At 35.4% G+C, this 19,797-nt stretch overlaps 1 protein-coding gene across 2 annotated transcripts in view; it reads right to left on the reverse strand.

Moving 5' to 3' along the window:
* Nucleotides 1-1,220: 1,220 nt before the first annotated feature.
* The window catches only part of LOC107569297 (metabotropic glutamate receptor 4-like), a 181,369-nt gene continuing 162,792 nt past the window's right edge, over nucleotides 1,221-19,797 (reverse strand). The window contains exons 10-12 of one of the 2 annotated variants that reach the window (XM_016255350.1): nucleotides 11,828-12,077; nucleotides 3,824-3,856; nucleotides 1,643-1,704 (exon numbers count right to left, since the gene is read on the reverse strand). In XM_016255350.1, the coding sequence (XP_016110836.1) occupies nucleotides 3,837-3,856; nucleotides 11,828-12,077 (270 nt within the window). In that variant the 3' untranslated portion in view covers nucleotides 1,643-1,704; nucleotides 3,824-3,836. Of the gene's footprint in view, nucleotides 1,705-3,823; nucleotides 3,857-11,827; nucleotides 12,078-19,797 lie in introns of both variants that reach the window. The other variant, XM_016255349.1, reaches the window with a different exon arrangement.

Here is a 19,797-nt window from a genome sequence, read left to right on the forward strand (position 1 = left end):
TTCTATGATCGCTTTCCTCTCACATATAAAATTAATTTCAACTCACATCAAATACATTTGATTGATTTATTCAGTAGCTTTGTAATGATCGGGATAATGTACAGTTAAGGATGACACATTAATATTCATACTTCACTATAAAAGCATATATATATATGAAGAGTGCAGATGCAAACGCCTCTGAAAAAATACAAAATAAATAATTTTCTTCTAAAATTAGCATTTTTATCAGGCTCCTATATTTAGGTTCAGTAATTTAAATTTTTGATTTTAAAGTGAAAGAACTGAACATAAATATAGGAGCCTTATAAAAATGGTCATTTTAGATGATCATTTCAGATGGCACTTAGAGGCTTTTGCATCTAAACACTTCATATATATATATAATTATTAATATAAAATAATTTACAACAATAAAATATTACATTATTTATATTTAATAAAACAATTTACAATATTATAATTCAATAAACTAAATCTTATGGAAGTTTAACTCATTAATAAGGAAGAACCTTCTTCAGCTAACAAACTACACATTAGCAATCAGGAAAACACATTAAGTTGTCATTTATCACGGTCAACAAAGACATTTTATTCTGCAGCACAAACAGTGCAAAAACAAAGAAGAAAGGAGAAATCATAAGAACTGAATCTTAAATTCACAAACATGTAAAGAGACAAATCAGCTTGTCTCTCTCTATCACTTGACATTTCCAGATATGAAGACAGGATCTTGCCATCTACTCCATCATCCGAGCTTCTCGGAACCGTCGGTTTACTTGAGGTTGGTGATTCTTCCAATTTCTATTGAAGAGTCTCCTATAGCTGTATTTGTATGAAAGTGACTTACTCGCGCTGTCCTGGTCCAGTGGACGTTGGTTCCGATATCTCGAGAATTCGACAAACGTCACACCATTTCTAAATTGTGATTTCAGATTTGCACAGGTGACTGTGACAGCTATAGCACATTTTGACAACAGGGCAAATTTGAGTTCCTCAAAGGTGTGTACTTAATATGCACAAGCAAACATTACTCCAAAGAGCACTTCGTACATCTTCAACAGTTTCACAAGGCCCATGGTGAGGTAACAATACAGCAACATAGTTCAACAGCATTCCAGAAGGTTCTTTTTTTTTAAAGGAAAAGAAATAAAGAAAAAACAACACAGCACAGGATGTCAAAACCAGCATGCTCAACATCTGTAAACAATGGTCACTGTCTTTGCTGTTGTCATCACCAAGGAGAAAACAAGAGGAAAAAACTTTGAATGATTTTTTTTAAATACTTTTTTTTCTTCTTCTTTTTTTTTTAAGCCACCACATAGTGTTAGCGTCAATGAAACAGCAGACACTGACATGTTGTCCTTAATTAGTGTGTATCACAATGACATCTGGAATAGATAGAGTAAACTGTAATGGAATAGTCTGGGTAACAGACCGTCATTCCAACATCACCGCCTCAACAGTCTCGGCCTCCCAAGATGCTCCCTATGTGACTTCACATGGGCTTCATTAATGGAAACATGTCTGTGGGGGTCTTCCAACCATCCGCTATCTCACTTTCATAAGTGACATAACGTGAGAGTGATTTATCTTGAAATGCTGTCTTCTAGGGGTCACTTCTGGGATTTGGTAGTGGCCTTTTATCCCTTACCTAGATTGCGTGGTTGCTGTAGCTGATGTACGTTTGTTTAGGGCTGAGTCCTGCAAGGGAAGAGAGAATGTGATAAAAATAGATAATTTGAGTCTGAAAAGTGCTTAAAGGAAATTGAAATTTGCTGAAAATTTTAATTTTCTTCATTGGAACAGATTTTGGATGAAAGTCCAAACAGCTGATAAAAACATCACAATAATCCACAAATATTCCACATCACTCCAGTCCATCAATTTATGTCTTGTGAAGCGAAAAGTTGTGTGTTTGTAATAAAGAATTCCATCATTAAGGGATTTTAACTTAAAACCAAAATATGAGTCCATAATCCATAATAACGTTTCTTTTAGTGAAAAAATCCATCCCCTGTTGTCTTCTCAACATTAGTTTAAAATGGTTTTGGACTGTTTCACTTGCAAATATGCTGAGCATTTTCTCTCCTGATTCAGATGAGACGACTTTTTCACTGGAGAAAGCAATATTATGGACAGAGGACTCATTTCAAGGTATAAATGTCTTGATGTCAACATTTTACTTCACAAGACATTTATTGATGGGCTGGAGTAAAGTGGATTACTTGTGGATTATTTGTGATGTTTTTATCAGCTGTTTAGACTCTCATTCTGATGGCACCCATTCACTTCAGAGGATCCATTGTTGAGCAAGTGATGTAATGCTAAATTTCTCTGAATCTGTTCTGATGAAGAAACAAATGCATCTACATCTTGGATGGCCTGAGGGTGAGTACATTTTCATTTTGGGTGAACTATTCCTTTAAATATGAATACTGAAGTTATTCAGTATATACTGTAGCATTCACAGGGACCTTTATCAAAGGCAGAATGGTTTGATGCAGAACCTCATGTTTTATTTCTTGTCAGGTCCTTTTTTGGTCCCTTTGATATTGCTATTAATTTGCCAGACGTCAAGTAGCGTGTCTTGTTTGATGTCAGACTCGTCTTTCTTGATATCAAATACGTTTTACATGACTGAGACTGTTGTCACCTTTTGGACACAAGAACAGTTTAATACTTTCAAAAACATGCAAGTTACTTGCAATCAGTGACAAGTCTGCTATTAAAGCATTCATTCAACAAAAACCCGTAATCAACAGCCTAATCCTGTCATTTGCCATCCATCTTGCAATAGCGTTGTAGTGCAAACAATCACAAAGGTTGCATGAGTGACATTGTCTACAGCTATTCATGTAATAACCTTGCCAAAGAAGGAGGGTCAATGGAAAATTCAAGCTCATTGCATCGTTATATGGAGATCAAAAGTTTACCTCATGCAATCATGCAGAGCTGTTGGAATAAGGAAGGTGAGGTGATATTTGACCCACACTACTGGTGCGGTTCTCCCGTCTGGACTCTCCCTCGGCATATGGAGCACTGACCCATGTACAGTCAGATAAATAGCTCCATTTCAGCTTAGAGCGAGGGACGTTGTAATAAAGCAAATTTAAATTATTTTTCCTCTATATAAAATATAATTGGAGGTGCTTGGTTTGATCTAATATAGTACACTCTTAAAAATAAAGGTGCTTCAAAAGGTTCTTCAAGCGATGCCATAGAAGAACCATTTTTGGTTCAACAAAGAACCATTCAGTCAAAGGTACTTTAAAGAACCATCTCTTTCTTACCTTTTTATAATCTGAAGAACCTTCTTTCACCACAAAGAACCTTTTGTGAAACAGAAAGGTTCTTCAGATGTTAAAGGTTCTTTATGGAACCATTTAGACAAAAAGGTTATTCTATGGCATCGTGAAGCACCTTTATTTTTAAGAGTGTATACTGTTCTATTTGAGTCTGCTATCCCAATTTGTGCTTGTGTTTATGTGTGTTTATCTAGGCCATGCACTGTTGTGAAAGTTTTCATACCTACTCTCTATTGGTTGAAAAATGCATAAAAACAAATTTGTTGCTAGCTTTAGGTCTTTCCCCAGTATAGTGTTTCTCACCTACAAAGCCCTGTGCAAACAAGTGATTTGCAAAGCAATGCGGCATGCATGCCTTTTTTGTGTCTTTAGCCGTTTTAACAAATGTCATTCTCAATGCACTATAAGCTAATTGATATGCACAGTTTAAGCATGAAAGCTAAATGGAACACGATTAAGTTCAACAATTAGGTCCAACAGGAAGCCAAGCAATAGCCAATAATTAAAGTCTTTACCTGTCTTCATTGTTTAGTTATCATCAACATATCCTGAAACACAGGTTGAGTGGTTACATTATATTAGACAAGTTTTATTTACATATGTATAGAATAAAATAACTGTAAAATGACAATTTAAATGATAGAAATCTGCTTCATGACTTCACGGTTTTGCATTATAAAATTTTAATGAAACACACTGCAAATATAACATGTTTGAAATGATATGGCCATGAGGAGAGAAAAAAAATAATTTTGAACCTTGTATACTATTTTGTATTTTTTATTTTTTTATTTTTTTGTGGTATGCACACTTTGATGTTTGATTAAAGTTGGATCAAATTACTCTTTTCAGATGCTCTTTATCCCCTCTGAGTTCTCTCTTTAAAAGAAAAGTTTCAGCTGTATGTACATTATGTTCATTTAAAGTGTTGCATTCGACATGTTTACAACAATTTAAGCATTTTCTTTATTGGTTGCATCGCATTCAAATACCTCAACCTTTAAGATGTACTTTATATTCAGAACCTGAATAATGATCCCTTTACTGTAGGGTTACATTTAAAAAAATAAAATCCACATAATGTGGTTGTTATTTCAGTGATTCACAGGCAGAGCACAATTGTGAGGTAATTGTGTCCTCATCAGGGCAATTGTTTTCTATCTGTGTAAATTGGGATCGTCTGCGATGCAGGGACCGGATACTTATGCAAAAAGCTCATTTCAGTATTTTATCTCTGCTAGGAAGTTTCCTAACATAAAGTTATATAAAAATAGATTTGAGTTAGATTTCAGAAAAATGTCACTAAGTATATTTCAATGTAGGATTTTGAAAGGTTGTGAATGCGTTTGCAAGGTGCAGTAACATGCTACTGTAAATATTAATCATGCTAAATAATTTAAAGATATAAGCCATATAGCAATATATTAGCTGCAATGCAGTCTTATTTAAAACAAAATGCTTTCAAATATTATTGGTAGCACTTTACACTAAGGCCTTATTTGTTAACACTGCTAACAATGCATTCATTAGCATGAGCAATATATTTTCACAGCATATTAACCTTTGTTAATGTTAGTTAATACAGTGTATTAACTAACGTTAACAGATGCAACATTTGATTTTTAAAATGTATTAGTAAATGTAGAAAGGAACATTATTTTAAGATTAATAACGGTTGTAGAGGTATTGTTCATTGTTAGCTCATGTTAACTACTGCAGTTAACTAATGTTAAGAAATGAAACCTTATTGTAAAGTGTTACCATATTATTTTGTATACATAAACTCTTTTTTATGATACAAGCAAATTCATGCATCACAACATTATAATACAGACTATAGGCTTAAATCACTTTTGGGGGAAATAATCCAGGAAATGAGTTTACTTCTGTTGTCTGTGTATGTTAAGGTGAAATAGGAGAAAGTAACATAAAACTAAGTAAAAGGTAGCTGCTACTTAGACTGTGTAAAGAGCTGTATATATAATGTTTGCACCAAGTTCAAATAGCAACAAAATGCATCTTTACACTAAGTGCAAATAATGTAGGGTGACCATACGTGCCATTTTCCCAGGACGCGTCCTGGCCAGGATTTCTATATTGCCTAAAATATCTAGGTTTTGGCTTTGTTTGCGTGTGCAGACCGATCGGTGTATGACATCAAAATACCATACAGACGGTTCCTTATGCTTTCAAAATGCTCTCGAGGTATTTTGATGTCATACACCGATCGGTCTGCACACGCAAACAAAGCCAAAACCTAGATATTTTAGGCAATACAGAAATCCTGGCCAGGACGCGTCCTGGGAAAATGGCACGTATGGTCACCCTAAATAATGATTGATGCTAATCATACAAAGTGTAAATAGAATGTAACATTCTATTTTGGACTAAATGTAAAAAATATCAAAGCAATGCTCCGTCTTTGGCTATTTGCACTCCGAGAACTGTAAACAAACATTGCTTAAAAAAATGACACCCTTCAACTTTATTTTAACATTCCACATTCTGAAATCTGCTATAAAAATACACTATTTCTATTAGGGAAAAATAAACCCTATCGAACTAGCATGCTCTGGGATGTTGGGATGTCAGATAGTCCTTGAAAAACAGCTACGATTTATAACCACTGGATTTGAATGATGGGTTTGGTGTTATACAAGAGAGTTTGTGTGTGTGTGTGTGTGTGTGTTCTTGAACAAAAGTACAGTATTATGATCAAAAAAAGAATGATACTGCACATATTACAACTATGAACACATTTATCCCTGACATTAAATCATTTGTTTAGACACACATGTGCAATGATATTACTAAGGCACAAAATTGATTTTTGTGCTTTGGCTAACTGCACAGACGCACAAGCATAATTTGGTGTTGAAATAAGTTTATTACGCATTTCAAAGTAACATTATGAACTCCTTTTTATGCATCAGCTCTGCTATCATTTTATGCACACAGCGACTAACGCCAACACTCTTAAAAGGACAGTATTCTTCAAACACATCCTAGGATTTTATATTGTTTTGTATTTTTCATGAGTACCATTTATTATTTTAATGAACTAACTGAGCAGTTAAATCTAAAAATCTAGTAATACACTACAAGAGGACAAATCCAGGTTAACAGAATGCAGTCTACAGTGTAAAATCTCCATCTTTATATTGATCACATTCATTTGCTGTTTCTTTGTAACTGTTTGTGAAATTTACTAGCAATTTCTAAATGAAAATTGTTTCTACAACCATTTTTTCAGTGTACATAAAAAAGTAGACAATGATTAAGCTGTTCTACAGAAAATTCTCTAAGCAAGGCAACAAAATATGATATTGTGGTTTGATCAACTGACCTTGTCATTCTCATACTCATGCTCTTATCCTCATTCTTTGACAAGTTTCTATGATCTTTGTAGGCAACACCACACATGCATTACATTTTGATCTTGTTTATATGTATCACTAAACTCTATACACATTCTGCATTGCAATGATATCATAGATGGACTGTTACTTTGGAATCTACTGGTGTCCAAAAGTGTCTTTTATATCAGTGATAAACCTGCTTGCCAAGTACTGACTTTTGTAGATATACTAATGGAGTGCATCTCACTATGAATAATGTGCCACATATAGGCGCTGACACTATAATAATAGATACATTAAACATGTCTTGTCTTTATCTTGATTGGTTAAAAAAATTTTTTTTAGGTGAGATGACAAGAAGTGAGAATTTAGAAGTGTGACTGTGAACAACGTCACATATGTGGTAAATGTGAGACTGTGAAGACATACTAGTCACCTGATTGTTAAAAAGCCTTAAAAATTGTGAAAAAGCAATGGGTAGAAAATGTGTCATATTGCCTTTGTTAATGACTTAACCTTAATAGAATGCACTGTTTTTTTATTTATTTTTTTAGGCTGCATGAATTATTAAAACAAAATATAAATTATGATATTGCCTAGAGCAAAAGCCCAAAATGATTTTGTAATGGAATATTTACGCAGGATTAGACCCAGAACACAAAACTAATGGAAACAGCGCTTTAATCTTAAAAAATGTAATCGCTTTTTTTCAAAATAATACATTTATTGAAAATAATTGTGATTTGGAATTATTTTTGTGTGTTTTATGCTGCCTTCAAGTGTACCTGGGAATGCTTCTACAAATATGGAAATAGCAAAGTTAAAATAGACACTACCGTTCAAACATTTTGGGTCAGCAAGATGTTTTTAATGTACAGTATTGTACAGAAAAAAGTCTCTTCTTCTCAACACGGTTGCATTTATTTGAATGCAAAAAAAGAAGAAGAAGAAATATAATTACAATTTTAAAAAGTTTATTTTCAGCATAATTACTCCAGGTTTCATTGTCACATGATCCTTGAGAAATCATTCTATTATGTCGATTTGCTAATATACTAATAGAAAATTCAAAAGAACAGCATTTATTTGAAAAAAAAGAGTAAATATAGTCACTTTTGATCAATTTAACGCATTATTGCTGAATAAATATATTAATTTCTTTCAAAACTAATTTCTTGTGAACTTTTGAACGAGAGTGTATTTTACTTTTTTCATTTGTAACAGTGGATAAGTGCAAGTGAATATATATTCTATCAATTTATACAATCTATATGATTTATTTATGCATATTCTTTAGATTACTATTATTACACTGTAATTACAACATTAAAAAAAATAATAAAAAATGTCAGATATCATTGAGAATACTAAGTTTCCTCCTGGTACTTTTTTGGTCAATCATGTGCACAAAGCCATGATATATTCAACTCTACTTGAACACTGTGTTACTGTAGCACACCCATGCTAATAATATAATGATGATTACTTCATATAACACGCACAGAGAGATGAGCCCTTGCTTGACTAGAAATACAATTAAGATCTACATAATAATTCAATGTCACATAATTCACTTAGAAGTAATTGTAACACTTTAAAGCAACGTTTCTATCACATTACGCTACATTAAGACACTTAACAGATACTTTTACTTAATGCAATTTAAGTCTTAAAGGAGGATCAGAATCAATTAGAAGAATCAACAAGGAGATCCAGTTTCCCTTTTAATGCATTCATGAAATGTTAGACATCCCTGAGCTACGGAGAAGTTATTTGTTAGCTTGCATTTGCTTTAGATGCAAAAAAACTGCTTGCGTTAAATAACTCTAGTAGGATCTTTCAAAAGGGCACATGCTAATGTAGTCACTGACTCTAATACCTCATTTACAAAAGCACATAGTTCCACTGCAGTTTATTCAAAGTGGTGCTATAGAGAGCTGCTGAATATGCTGAATATGAATATGGAAAGTGAGCAGATTAAATTCACACTGGGGTTGGTGGTAGTCTGGTACGGCCATGCAACCGGCGGTAAATATTTGCTGAAAACACTGTGCTAACTAGTCGTGCTTAATTGGGCGAATTTTCATCTATGTAGCAACATTCTTCACACAAATTTAATTCTGTTGTCAAAACATTTATCTGGCCGTCTCCCTTAATTCAGAGCTATTCGTTATTAAGACCCACAATATGATTTACTGGGTATTGCTGCACTGCAAAATGAATATAAAATGCAGCATAATGAAAGCAGAGTGGATGTGCGTTGCTGTGAATGCCAAATGCAATGTAATGGAAGCAGTTAATTTGTGCCTTCCTAGTCTAACATGATACTTTGAATCTGTTTAACATGATATTTTATTCTAGAACAAGTCAATGTACAGATATATCTTGGGAAATGTCATATTAAATTCACATCATTATGAATTTTAATATCCTTTGTGCTTATCTCCGCCTGGACTCCTTTTTCTGGTGGATTTTTTACGTGTGCATCTGCACATGCTTTTTTCGGCTTGCAAGTAACAACATGGCCCACATCCAAGGGGGCAAAGTATTGTTGGTTGCATGACCCTGTTAGCCCCTGATAGTAGATGTGACACCATCTGCCTGCAAATAAACATGTTGCTTCACTGACGACAATTCAACATGATCTGTGTATTCTGGTGGAAAAAGGTTTGTGTAAACAACATATGAAGCGCAAATATTTCACTATATCATATTAGACAGTGATGCACCGAAACTGCAGCAACAAAAATTAGAGCGAAACAGCAATTTTTGGTTTTGGCTGAAATAGTTATGAAGGGCCGAAATCATTGATTGAAACAGTGGAGTTTAACTAGCACTTCTTCGATGGCGAGTTTTGACTGTGTCATTGTCTATTTTGTGCATGCAATGCAGATAAACTACAACATGTAAATATGTCACCTGTGTGGACGATAGTGGTAGATTAACAATATAGATTTTCCATTTTTAATTGATAATATGGATTATTAAATCTCAAGATCAAACTTTCTTTCTTTGCTGTTTTCTGTTGATGCGTGAACTTTACTAAACATTATTTGTAGTGCATCTGCCATCAAATAATCATAATATTTGTGCATTTATACTTTTAATATTAAATAATGTCAGCTTTGCTGTAGCTATACTGTAGCACAAAATGAGCATGAATGAACATCAGAAGTTCTGTTGAAAGAAACAGTACAACTTATCGAGTAATCGCTCAAGCAGTGTCAGGAAGTCAATAAATCAGTTTGTAAACAATGTCAAGTAATGTTGTTTTTATCTCAGGAAAGCCATTCAATGAGCATTTTGCTACTTTGTTACATATTCATTATATTTTACTTAACCTGTCGTCTTGTTTTGAATAAATGTTTGAATAAATCTGTCATGAAAACAAGTTTTTAATACAGCCACCATTTAAATATTTATATTTCAACAACAAATTAGAGTACAAATTAAATTCTGTTGGCAAAATATTGACCAAAACCAAAAAAAAAAAAACACTTATGTGCAATTTAAATGTTTATACAACTTCAGTTTTGGTTTTTGGCTTAATGAAAACTTTAATTTTGGCCTACTGAAACCTTTAATTTACAGGTGTTAAATCAATTTCGTTGCATCGCTAACAGTAGATATACTTACTACTATCTACTGAAGGTGGGGTGAATCACTGAGGGTGAATTAAATGGATTTATATTTGCATTTTTATTTTTCCCCGTCTGCTGCATTTGACATCACATCACAGATTAAGGTAATGAAGATGCTAATGCTAGAGGCTATTTGAAAAAAATAGAATAAAAGGGAATCTGAGGTATCAAGGCACAATTGATGAGGTCTCAAATATGCTGTACTGTCTAACTACATTCACATAAGCAGTGAAGCACACTTTTAGTTTGTGATTTACTAAAGATTTGTGCAGATAAAACACATGCAAACCAGATGGCACATGCAAAAAAAAATAAAAATCTGCTGTGTCTACTGAGGATTCTGTATTCCAGATATAGCACCAGATCATAGCGCCTCTTGTCTGTTTTCGCAGATTTTTCTTAATGAATATGTCATTTGGGGGCGTGCAAAATAAAGGGTAGCTTCAATGCAAATGAATTAAATAGAACTTGCAAAGTGATTTATCACCCATGAAAACTTCAGAAAAGGTAAATGTGTGCAAATTAATACCACATTATATTAAGAGCACAAAATCTGAATGTAACATATGTTGTCATATTCAAACTTAAAACACATAAAACACCTACTACTCTGCAAGACAAGTACCTCTCCAGGTGCCGCAACTAAATTGCAAGTGTATTTAAAAAGAAAATGAAAACTTTTTTTGCACCATCGAAACAAACCACAATATAAAACTGAAATTGAAAACCTAAATATACAAAATGAAACAAGTGCATGTCTGGTTATTTGTGTTATTCTATACCCATAATGCACACAGACAATTTGATAGACTGCACACGCCAATTAGTACTTTTTATTTGGGATCTTGGTAAATCAGAGCCTTAATGAGTAATATAATGCTCAGCCTTTCGTTTCTCTTTCAAGATGGGAGCTACATGTTTGCTTCTGCTCTAGAATGAGAGTTATTTCTGCTGAGGCAGCAGGCTTTTATTTACTGCTGTATTACAAAGCTGGTTTATCAGCTGCTGTGTTTTATTGAAATTTAAATTAGCAGGAGATGGGTTTCGATGAGGACTGTTGTACCGATTCAACCGATTTGCTCGTGATAATTTAAAAACCACACTCACTAGCCTATATCTGATGCCAAATGGTTCATTCGAACATAATGAAAACCAAAATAACCTTACGCAAAGTGAGACAGACGATTAGAGATTGTCTTGTTATGATCATCACACTGACACCACTAAATGTCTTCATTGCATTATAAAAAAGAAAGTTATATTGGTTTGGAATAATCAAGGAGTAAATATAAACAGATTTGTTGATTTTGGGTGAATTAATCCTTTAAAAAAAAAAAACTAAAGCAACTGCATCCAGACTGCTGAGGCTCAATTTTGCAACTGTCTCCAAATTCAGATCCGTTTAAGTGAGCAAAGGAATGATGATGAATTAAATTTTTAAAGATTACAATAACAAGTTTATGGCAGTATAAAAATCAGTGTCAATAACAATAAAGTTTTTATCCTCAAACCCGCTCACCCTGAGTTTCCAGGTTTTCACACAGCTCAGACTTGGCTTCTCCGTTGGGCCGCAGGCTGGCCTTGGGGTTGAACTTGTTAGACATGGTGGCGGCAGTGACCACAGCTTTCAGGCTGCGAGTGTTGCGTTTGGTCACATTCTGCTCCGGATGGAAGAGCACCACATAGACTTTTGGCATGTAGAGCATCCCCAGAGACACAGACGCGCTCAGACTCACTGAGATGGTCAGTGTGGTCGTTTGTATGTACATCTATGAAACAAAATCACAGCACATGAAAATTATAAATCACTGAAAACAAAGCAATTACTACACACCATACTGGGTCGTAATTGGCCAATCACTGCTTTCTGTGGCCAAATATTTTAGTATAATGAAACTGTATATTTTGCTGTTGACCTGGGCAACCAATACCCAGCAGCATGCTAGTTCTATATCACGCCACAGTCTATTTCTTCCTGCATAATCAAATAATTTTCACTGAAATTTATATTTTAAGTCCATTTATTTACTTATTTGGTAGGTAAGGAATAATGCAAGGGATAATACAGGTCATTATCACAAACTAAAGCCCTTCAGGATGACACAATAGCCTTCTGCTTCACAGCGGGGGCCTATTGGGGGTGTATTATGCAATAATGAAGACTTGTTCACGTGACCTGGGACATTCGTCTTCACGAGGGCTTGCTGACATAATAAAACCCTGCTCTATCTGACACAGTCAATATGTCAAATCTCAAAAGAGAGTCATAACCTCGTGACTCAACATGCCCAAAGCACCAAACACCATCACCACATTCAAATATGCGTAATTCTCGACTACATAATATGCAAATGACTAGAATGTCAGAATACACAGAATTCATGATATAATTGGCAGATGACATACAGCATTTGCTGAGATTATGAAATGTGTGAACCATTATAGTTAACTAAAACAAAAATTACATAATTTTTTTAAGCTAGTTGTCAAAGTAACATTTCTTATTTTCATTTAGTTTAAGTACTAAAATAACTAAAACTAAATAAAACTAATAGATAACAGTTAATAAAAAATATATGGACATATTTAAAAATAATAATAATGACAAAAACATGACAAAATATTAAAACTTTAACAGAAAATATAAAAATAAAATATAATTCAAAATATAAAAAAAAAACTATAACAGTATATATCAATAATACAGCATACCACTGATATAAACAACTGACTCTTTGCTATCCCAAGACGCCTTGGGAAATGAAGGGTGCGATACAAGGAAACTGAGGAGTACTATAGGTAACGAGAAAGATGTTCCTTGGATTTAATTGTACTGTGCTTGATTGTAGCGACAAGTCATTTTTTTGCCCACACTTCAAGTGAAAAAACTGCAAGATCAATGCTTGTGGAACTACATTTGTCATAATAGACTTTACATACTTATCACATAATGCTCAATGTTTTTCAACTTCTACAATTAATGCCATTTTGTCCATGTTTTATGTTTAATAGAGGGCTACAAAAGGAAAATGAATAGAAAAATAATAGTTTATAAACGTTAATAAAACGTTATGTTGAGCAAATATTATGTGAAATATTTATTGAAAAATAAAGATTTATTTCATTCATAATACAAAAATGGTATTACATAAATAATAATATTATAAATCATATACCTAATAAAATGTATACAATTCTAATAAAAAAATGTATTATGAATCATTAAATTATATATATATATATATATATATATATGAAATAATTATAATAATTAAAACCGTTTTCATTCTCAGGTTTTTGGACTCCATCCACTGCACATGACCAGCATCTGTGAGAATGATTATTCGGCACGATGCCACAGAAAGTGAAACCAAGCGACTGATAAAACTGTTGTGTCATTTGTCTTGGCTAGTTAGCACAGAATCTCGGATTAACATGCAAGTGACTGCTTTCATCGCTGGACACTTTGTCGCATCGTGCCCGTGTGGGACACAGTGTAAGGCATTTTTACCTAAACAATGAGAAGGCAATCATGATTATTTTTAACCAACCACTTGGAGCGACTCTGTTTGTGATATGTTTTCAGTGCCATACAAACACACACACACACACACACACACACACCAGCACTAATGGCTCCATCCACTCCATGGCACTGCTGCGAACCCCCTGCTGTTGCTTCAGAACGCTGCTGTGTGTTTTGGCTCTAGTGGACGTGACCTCGGATCTGGCTCCTCTGTGTGCTGTGATTAAGTGTGACTCACTGCTGTGATCTCCATGCAGAGGGACTGACTCGAAAGCAGTCTCAGCACAAGTTAACAGGAAGGGTTAGGACCACATCAGCTGTGCTGGGGCTCTTCTCGAAGAAGACACAGATGGCTACCACCCAGGACTGGCCACTAGGCAATCCTAAAGAAGTGTGCTATTGAAATATATATGAAATACAGTGCAATAGCTTTAAAAACAGGCCCTTATTAGTTAGTCACAACACCAATATTTCAGTTGCCTCAACTAGGTTGTTTCCACAATTAAATAAATACCACGTTCTGTCATGAAAGTCTAAATGGTGCAGTTTACGTTAAGATGGGTCCTTAACGTAAACTGATGATATTCTTTGCATTAAACGACTTGTCACAAGCTGATTGGTTCATGTCGCATTCGCAGCCAATGAGCTTTTCATTTAAATGGCTGATTAGCATTCTCTTAACCATTGCAGCACACTTTCAGAGTTCCTCTGAAACCCTCCACCTTCCCCAGCTCCACCTGTCTAGATCTGCTAAGGGTTATTTTATATGCTATTTGTGCAGCAGCAGTATGTCTTAAATACTCACAGCACCATATCGGCTTATGTATTGGCAGTTGCAAGTTCCTGTACTTGCTTGCAGCAGCAGCAGAAATAATCTACAAATACAGCAATAACCAACAGCAGATATTCCGCCAAGACCAAATACATTAACATTGTCATATCCATTACCATGCGTAAAATCTTCAGAGAGTTCTCATGATAGAATTTCCATTACACAAAAGCCAAAAGTAGTGATTAAAACGATAGCTGAAAATGTTTAGTTTGTATTAAGTTGAAAACATATTTTCCTACCCACTATTAGAGTCATATTAAGATGTATAACGTCTTAATTTAATAATAAAAATCATAATATTAATATTTACATATATTTAATATAAATATTTAAATATATACATATTGGTAGAGAGGTCTCTGAATCCTCTAGGCTTGGAAGTATCTGGTTGGGTTCTGGCATGATGGCTATGTTAGATGAGGATTCTGGCAGTAGAGCGAGCGATGGGCTGAGCTCGAGGACGAGAGCAGGCACTGGGCTGAGCTCGGGGATGAGAGAGGGCACTAGGCTGAGCTTGCTGGATGTGAGCGGGCACTGGACTGTGCTCAGGGACTAGAGCCATCACTGGGCTGTGCTCGGGGGCTGGAGCCATCACTGGACTGTGCTCAGGGACTGAAGCCATCACTGGGCTGTGCTCAGGGACTGGAGCCATCACTGGGCTGTACTCAGGGGCAAGAACCATCACTGGACTCTGGTCAGGGGCTGGAGTCCTCAGGGGACTATACTCTGGAATGGCTTCTTGGTCTGGGGGGAATACTCTTACGGACTCTAGAACTGGAGGTAAGTTAAGAGTTAATTCATAAGTACGAGCAGGTTCTGATGAAGATTCCGTACCCAGAATGAGCTCGATTCAGAACTCTGAGACAAGAACAGACTCATTACTGAATTCTGGGGCTGGAGCAGACCCGTGATGGAAGTAGAGGAAATGATCGGATTCTGGGGCTGGAGCTGACACTGGAGTGGACTTGGTGGGTTTGAGAGCACATGTTTTGGGATGCTTGCTGTTCAAGCTGACATCAGCGGTGGATCCACCATGATGGATGCTAGTCTTTTCCACCTCAAGATGGATCTGGTGGCAGAACTGATGGCTGAAGACATTGGTGTATTGGCAGGAATTGCAAAGCGGCATTACGTCACAAAAGGGTTTAGGGTGTGATTTGGGACAGGGCCATTGCAGGAATTCCTCCACGTAGGTTTCATTTGCCCCGGCTATCTTGCAAGATGGAACCCAAGGTCTCTTCCACTGAGTCCATCAGGATTCAACTTTAGGTACGGTCTGGTCTTCTGTCACAATAACAGAAGAGGTTGACACGATGGTAATGCGAATAACACTGTCTTTATTTACAAGCAGTTCCAGACAGCTGAGATACAAGTAGGCTAGTAGGTACTTCAAATAATAACATGAAACTTAACTGAATATTAAAGAGTCCTTATGTTTACAGGTACTGTCTGGCGTGGCTGAAGACTGGGGCTGAAGACATGCAGTACACAGGTAAGTCTCCAAGGTAGATGGAGTAGATGGTTAAGTCTGTCTGTATGAAACAACGTTGGTAAGCAGTTCTTAAGCAAGGCTGATATAACAGTCCTATAGTAGTGACGAGACCAAAAAATGAATCAGTGTTTGGTGCTTGCTTATATAGGGAAACTGATGAGGTTGATGGCAAACACGTGTGAAGATAGAGCTGAGTGTGAGGGTGATGGCCAGGGAGGATTATGGGAAATGTGGTGCTTTGTGGTGACAGGCCTGGTGAAAGGAGATTGTGACAATAAAGTCTTCAAGTATTCCTCAGTTAATTAAATATTCATTTCAAATACAGTCAGTAATAAAAAACCAAAATATATTGAGTGTTTTATTTTGTCAATGATGCCATTTAATTAATTTTAATGACATAACAGACAGTGTTGGATTTATATGGCTGCATCTAAAATGAAAACTATTAAAAACTGTTTATGTAAACTGAAATAATGCTGAAAGTAAATAAAAATATTATTAATATTAGAAACTTAAATTATGAAAAAAATCCTGCCTTGGCAAATAAATGAAATAAAATAAGATTAATTTGAAGAACTAAAATTGCTAAAATTAAAAATAAATTAAAAATAAATTAAAGCTAAATAGAAAGATTTTAGAAAACAAAGGCAAAAATGACAATAAAATAAATAAATACATACATTTAAATTTAAAATATATAAAAAAATCGAATTCAAAACATTAATAAATAATACTAAAATAACACTGCATGGCTGATTCCACAAAATGTCACATGCCAGTTTACAACCACTTCTAAAAAACTGACTTTGTTAACATTTATACCTTGCCAAGATAATTTAGCCAAGAAGTGCATTTGACCATTCATGCATACAGGGCTGATTACAGAGCATGCATGTACGTAGGCATGGAAAGTAGCCACCTGTCAGTCAGACAAGACTTGTTGCATTAGTTTTCAAGTTTTAAATCAAACAGAATTACATTTGACTTTGGCTAGAGAGCAATTACATAGCAATCAATAGAATACCCAAGCAAACACATAGAAACCAATCAGAACACATTAGCAATAGCAAAGTAACACTCTGGCAACCACCCACAACACCCTACTACTGTCATGGAGAGTATAAGCACCACTCAAATTGTCTTCAGTAAAATAAAGTTCTTTCAAAGCATAGTTGAGAGAGGACAGGAAATGATTGGATCAAGATATGTCGCTTGCTACAGCTCAATATGTCGGAGGTCTAACCACAAGGCTGTGGCTCAGACAAAAGCTATTGTTAAATGCGGTCCCTGGCCACTTAAATAAAGTCAGCGGAGTCACACTTCCAAATTTAACCAGAAAATCTATTGCAGGGGTCCAACAAATCACCTGAAAGGAAAGCGAGTGGCCCATATATAGTGATTAAACCAGCCTGAAATGATTAGCTTTTGTCTATGCGTCGAAAACTCTCACTAATTTTGCTGAACCTGAAGTTGCAATTAGTCACAAATGAGGATTTAATGACGCACATGACACACGATTCATAGCGGTATCTCATCAATGCCTCCGTCTCAGGCTCTGTATGTGCAGACAACACACCTGCAATCTAATAAGGCTTGTGAGAAATACTGAGATGGGAACTAGACAGTGAATCAGGGTTAGTCCTCTGAGACTGTCTCTGTTGTCTCAACACATACAAAGTGTTCCACTTTTTTGCCCTCGAATTGAAACTACAAGTTAAAAAAGGCTGCCGTTATTGCACTCCCACATATAAATCTACTTGATAAAACGTACACCGAACACCATCAACTTTAATAACACAACAACTGATTCTGCCACTTCTTCACTTGCTGCTGCCAAATGATCTCTTGGGATAAATAACAAAAAATGAACTGCCATTTTTTAAAAAGGAAGTAGGTCTTACGTCAACATCAGAGGCTTTTTAAAGGGGTCATGAACTGAGAAATCAAAAATTCCCTTGACCTTTTGACATATAAGAGGTTGTTGTACAAAAACATCCTGTAAGTTTCAGAACACAAAACTTTCTCGTTAGTCTAAAAACGGCTTATATTGAAGCCAATCTGCCAAAACGACATGTTGTGGAATGTGCCACTTTATGATAAAACGCCACCTCCACAGAAGATAATCAACGCCTGCTTCTACATCACTGCCTGTTTAGCCCCGCCCACCGATTGGCACAAGTAGAAGCTAAATAATAACGAGCAAACACAGGTCTACACAGAAACAACACGATAAAGATATCTTGGCTTTGAAGACATGACGCAGTGCAGTGCCAAGTTGTGGAAAAACAGTTTGCATTGGCGTCCTTCTGATCCCAACATTAAGAAAGTGGATGAAGTTTATTTTTAATGAAGATCCAGACCACGTCAGTAAGAACTTGGTCGTTTGTCCACTTCATTTTTACCACCGATTCATTTACAAACAAGTGCCGACTATATTGGATCTGACAGTAATGTTGCACCACACAAAACAGGACAGAAAAATATGCTATGGAAAAAAAACTTTCAAATGGATGTGAATGTTCTGCACATATATGCTGCACACCAAAACAAACAATAGGTTTCAGTTTTACAATATCTTGTCCAATCAAAGCAAGGCTTGATGGATTGAAAATGGGAATGTTCCACATGAAAACTTTGGACTTCACTGAACGTTTGCATGGATCCAGGTCATCCCTGAATGTTGTAATGAATTAAATCTATATGCCATCTTGTTAAAGGAATAGTTCACCCATAAATGCAAATTTGCTGAAGATATACTCACCCTCACGCCATCCAAGATGTAGATTGCTAGTTTTCTACTTCATCAGAACAGATTTGGAGAAGTTAAAACGTCTTAATGATGGATTTGTTTATTACAAACACACATATTTTAACTTCACAAGATGTAAATTGATGGACTGGAGTCGTGTGGATTACTTGTGGATTACTGCGATGCTTTTATCAGCTGCTTGAACTTTCATTCTGACGGCACTCATTCACTGCAGAAGATCCATTGCTGAGCAAGTGATGTAATGCTAAATTTCTCCAAAACTGTTTAGATAAAAAAAAAAAACGTATTGCCATCTTGGATGGAGTAAATTTTCAGCAAATTTTAATTTTTGGGTGAGCTATTCCTTTAAGAGGCTGTCTCCTATCCCATGTTAATGCCAAGAGATGACTAAGTAAACCATTTGTAGGTTGATTTACAGAAGGATGTAAACACTGTTGCTTGGTGATGCTTTCAAAATACTCCTCTGCTTGATTGAGCTGCCCATCTTATGAACCTCTAGCTCAACCAATCACATGAGTTTGGGAGCAGGACTACCTGTTTGACTGAGCCATGTTTCACAGTTTAGTAGAAAAAAAAGTACTTATGTTTATGCTTTGAGCTTTGGCCAGCAGCACAATATGAAGTAAATGTTTTATTATTCTTCACATCATTTCAATAGTACAATAAATTTCCCTTTATTTTATTTCATTGCAGAGTGTACCAGGCTTACGCTGTAAATACATGCATTAAATTCTATCAGTGAGAAGCTTTTTTATTTATTTATTTATTTTTATTTTAGAAAAAAATGCTCTCATGCATCTGTCTTCACAAGGTGCTCGTTTAGGTGACAACACATGAATGGCAGACTGAAGGAGTTCAATAAGGGAAAT

The sequence above is a fragment of the Sinocyclocheilus grahami genome, unplaced genomic scaffold, assembly GCF_001515645.1.
Source record: "Sinocyclocheilus grahami isolate Dianchi unplaced genomic scaffold, SAMN03320097.WGS_v1.1 scaffold1330.1, whole genome shotgun sequence".
Lineage (NCBI taxonomy): Eukaryota > Metazoa > Chordata > Actinopteri > Cypriniformes > Cyprinidae > Sinocyclocheilus > Sinocyclocheilus grahami.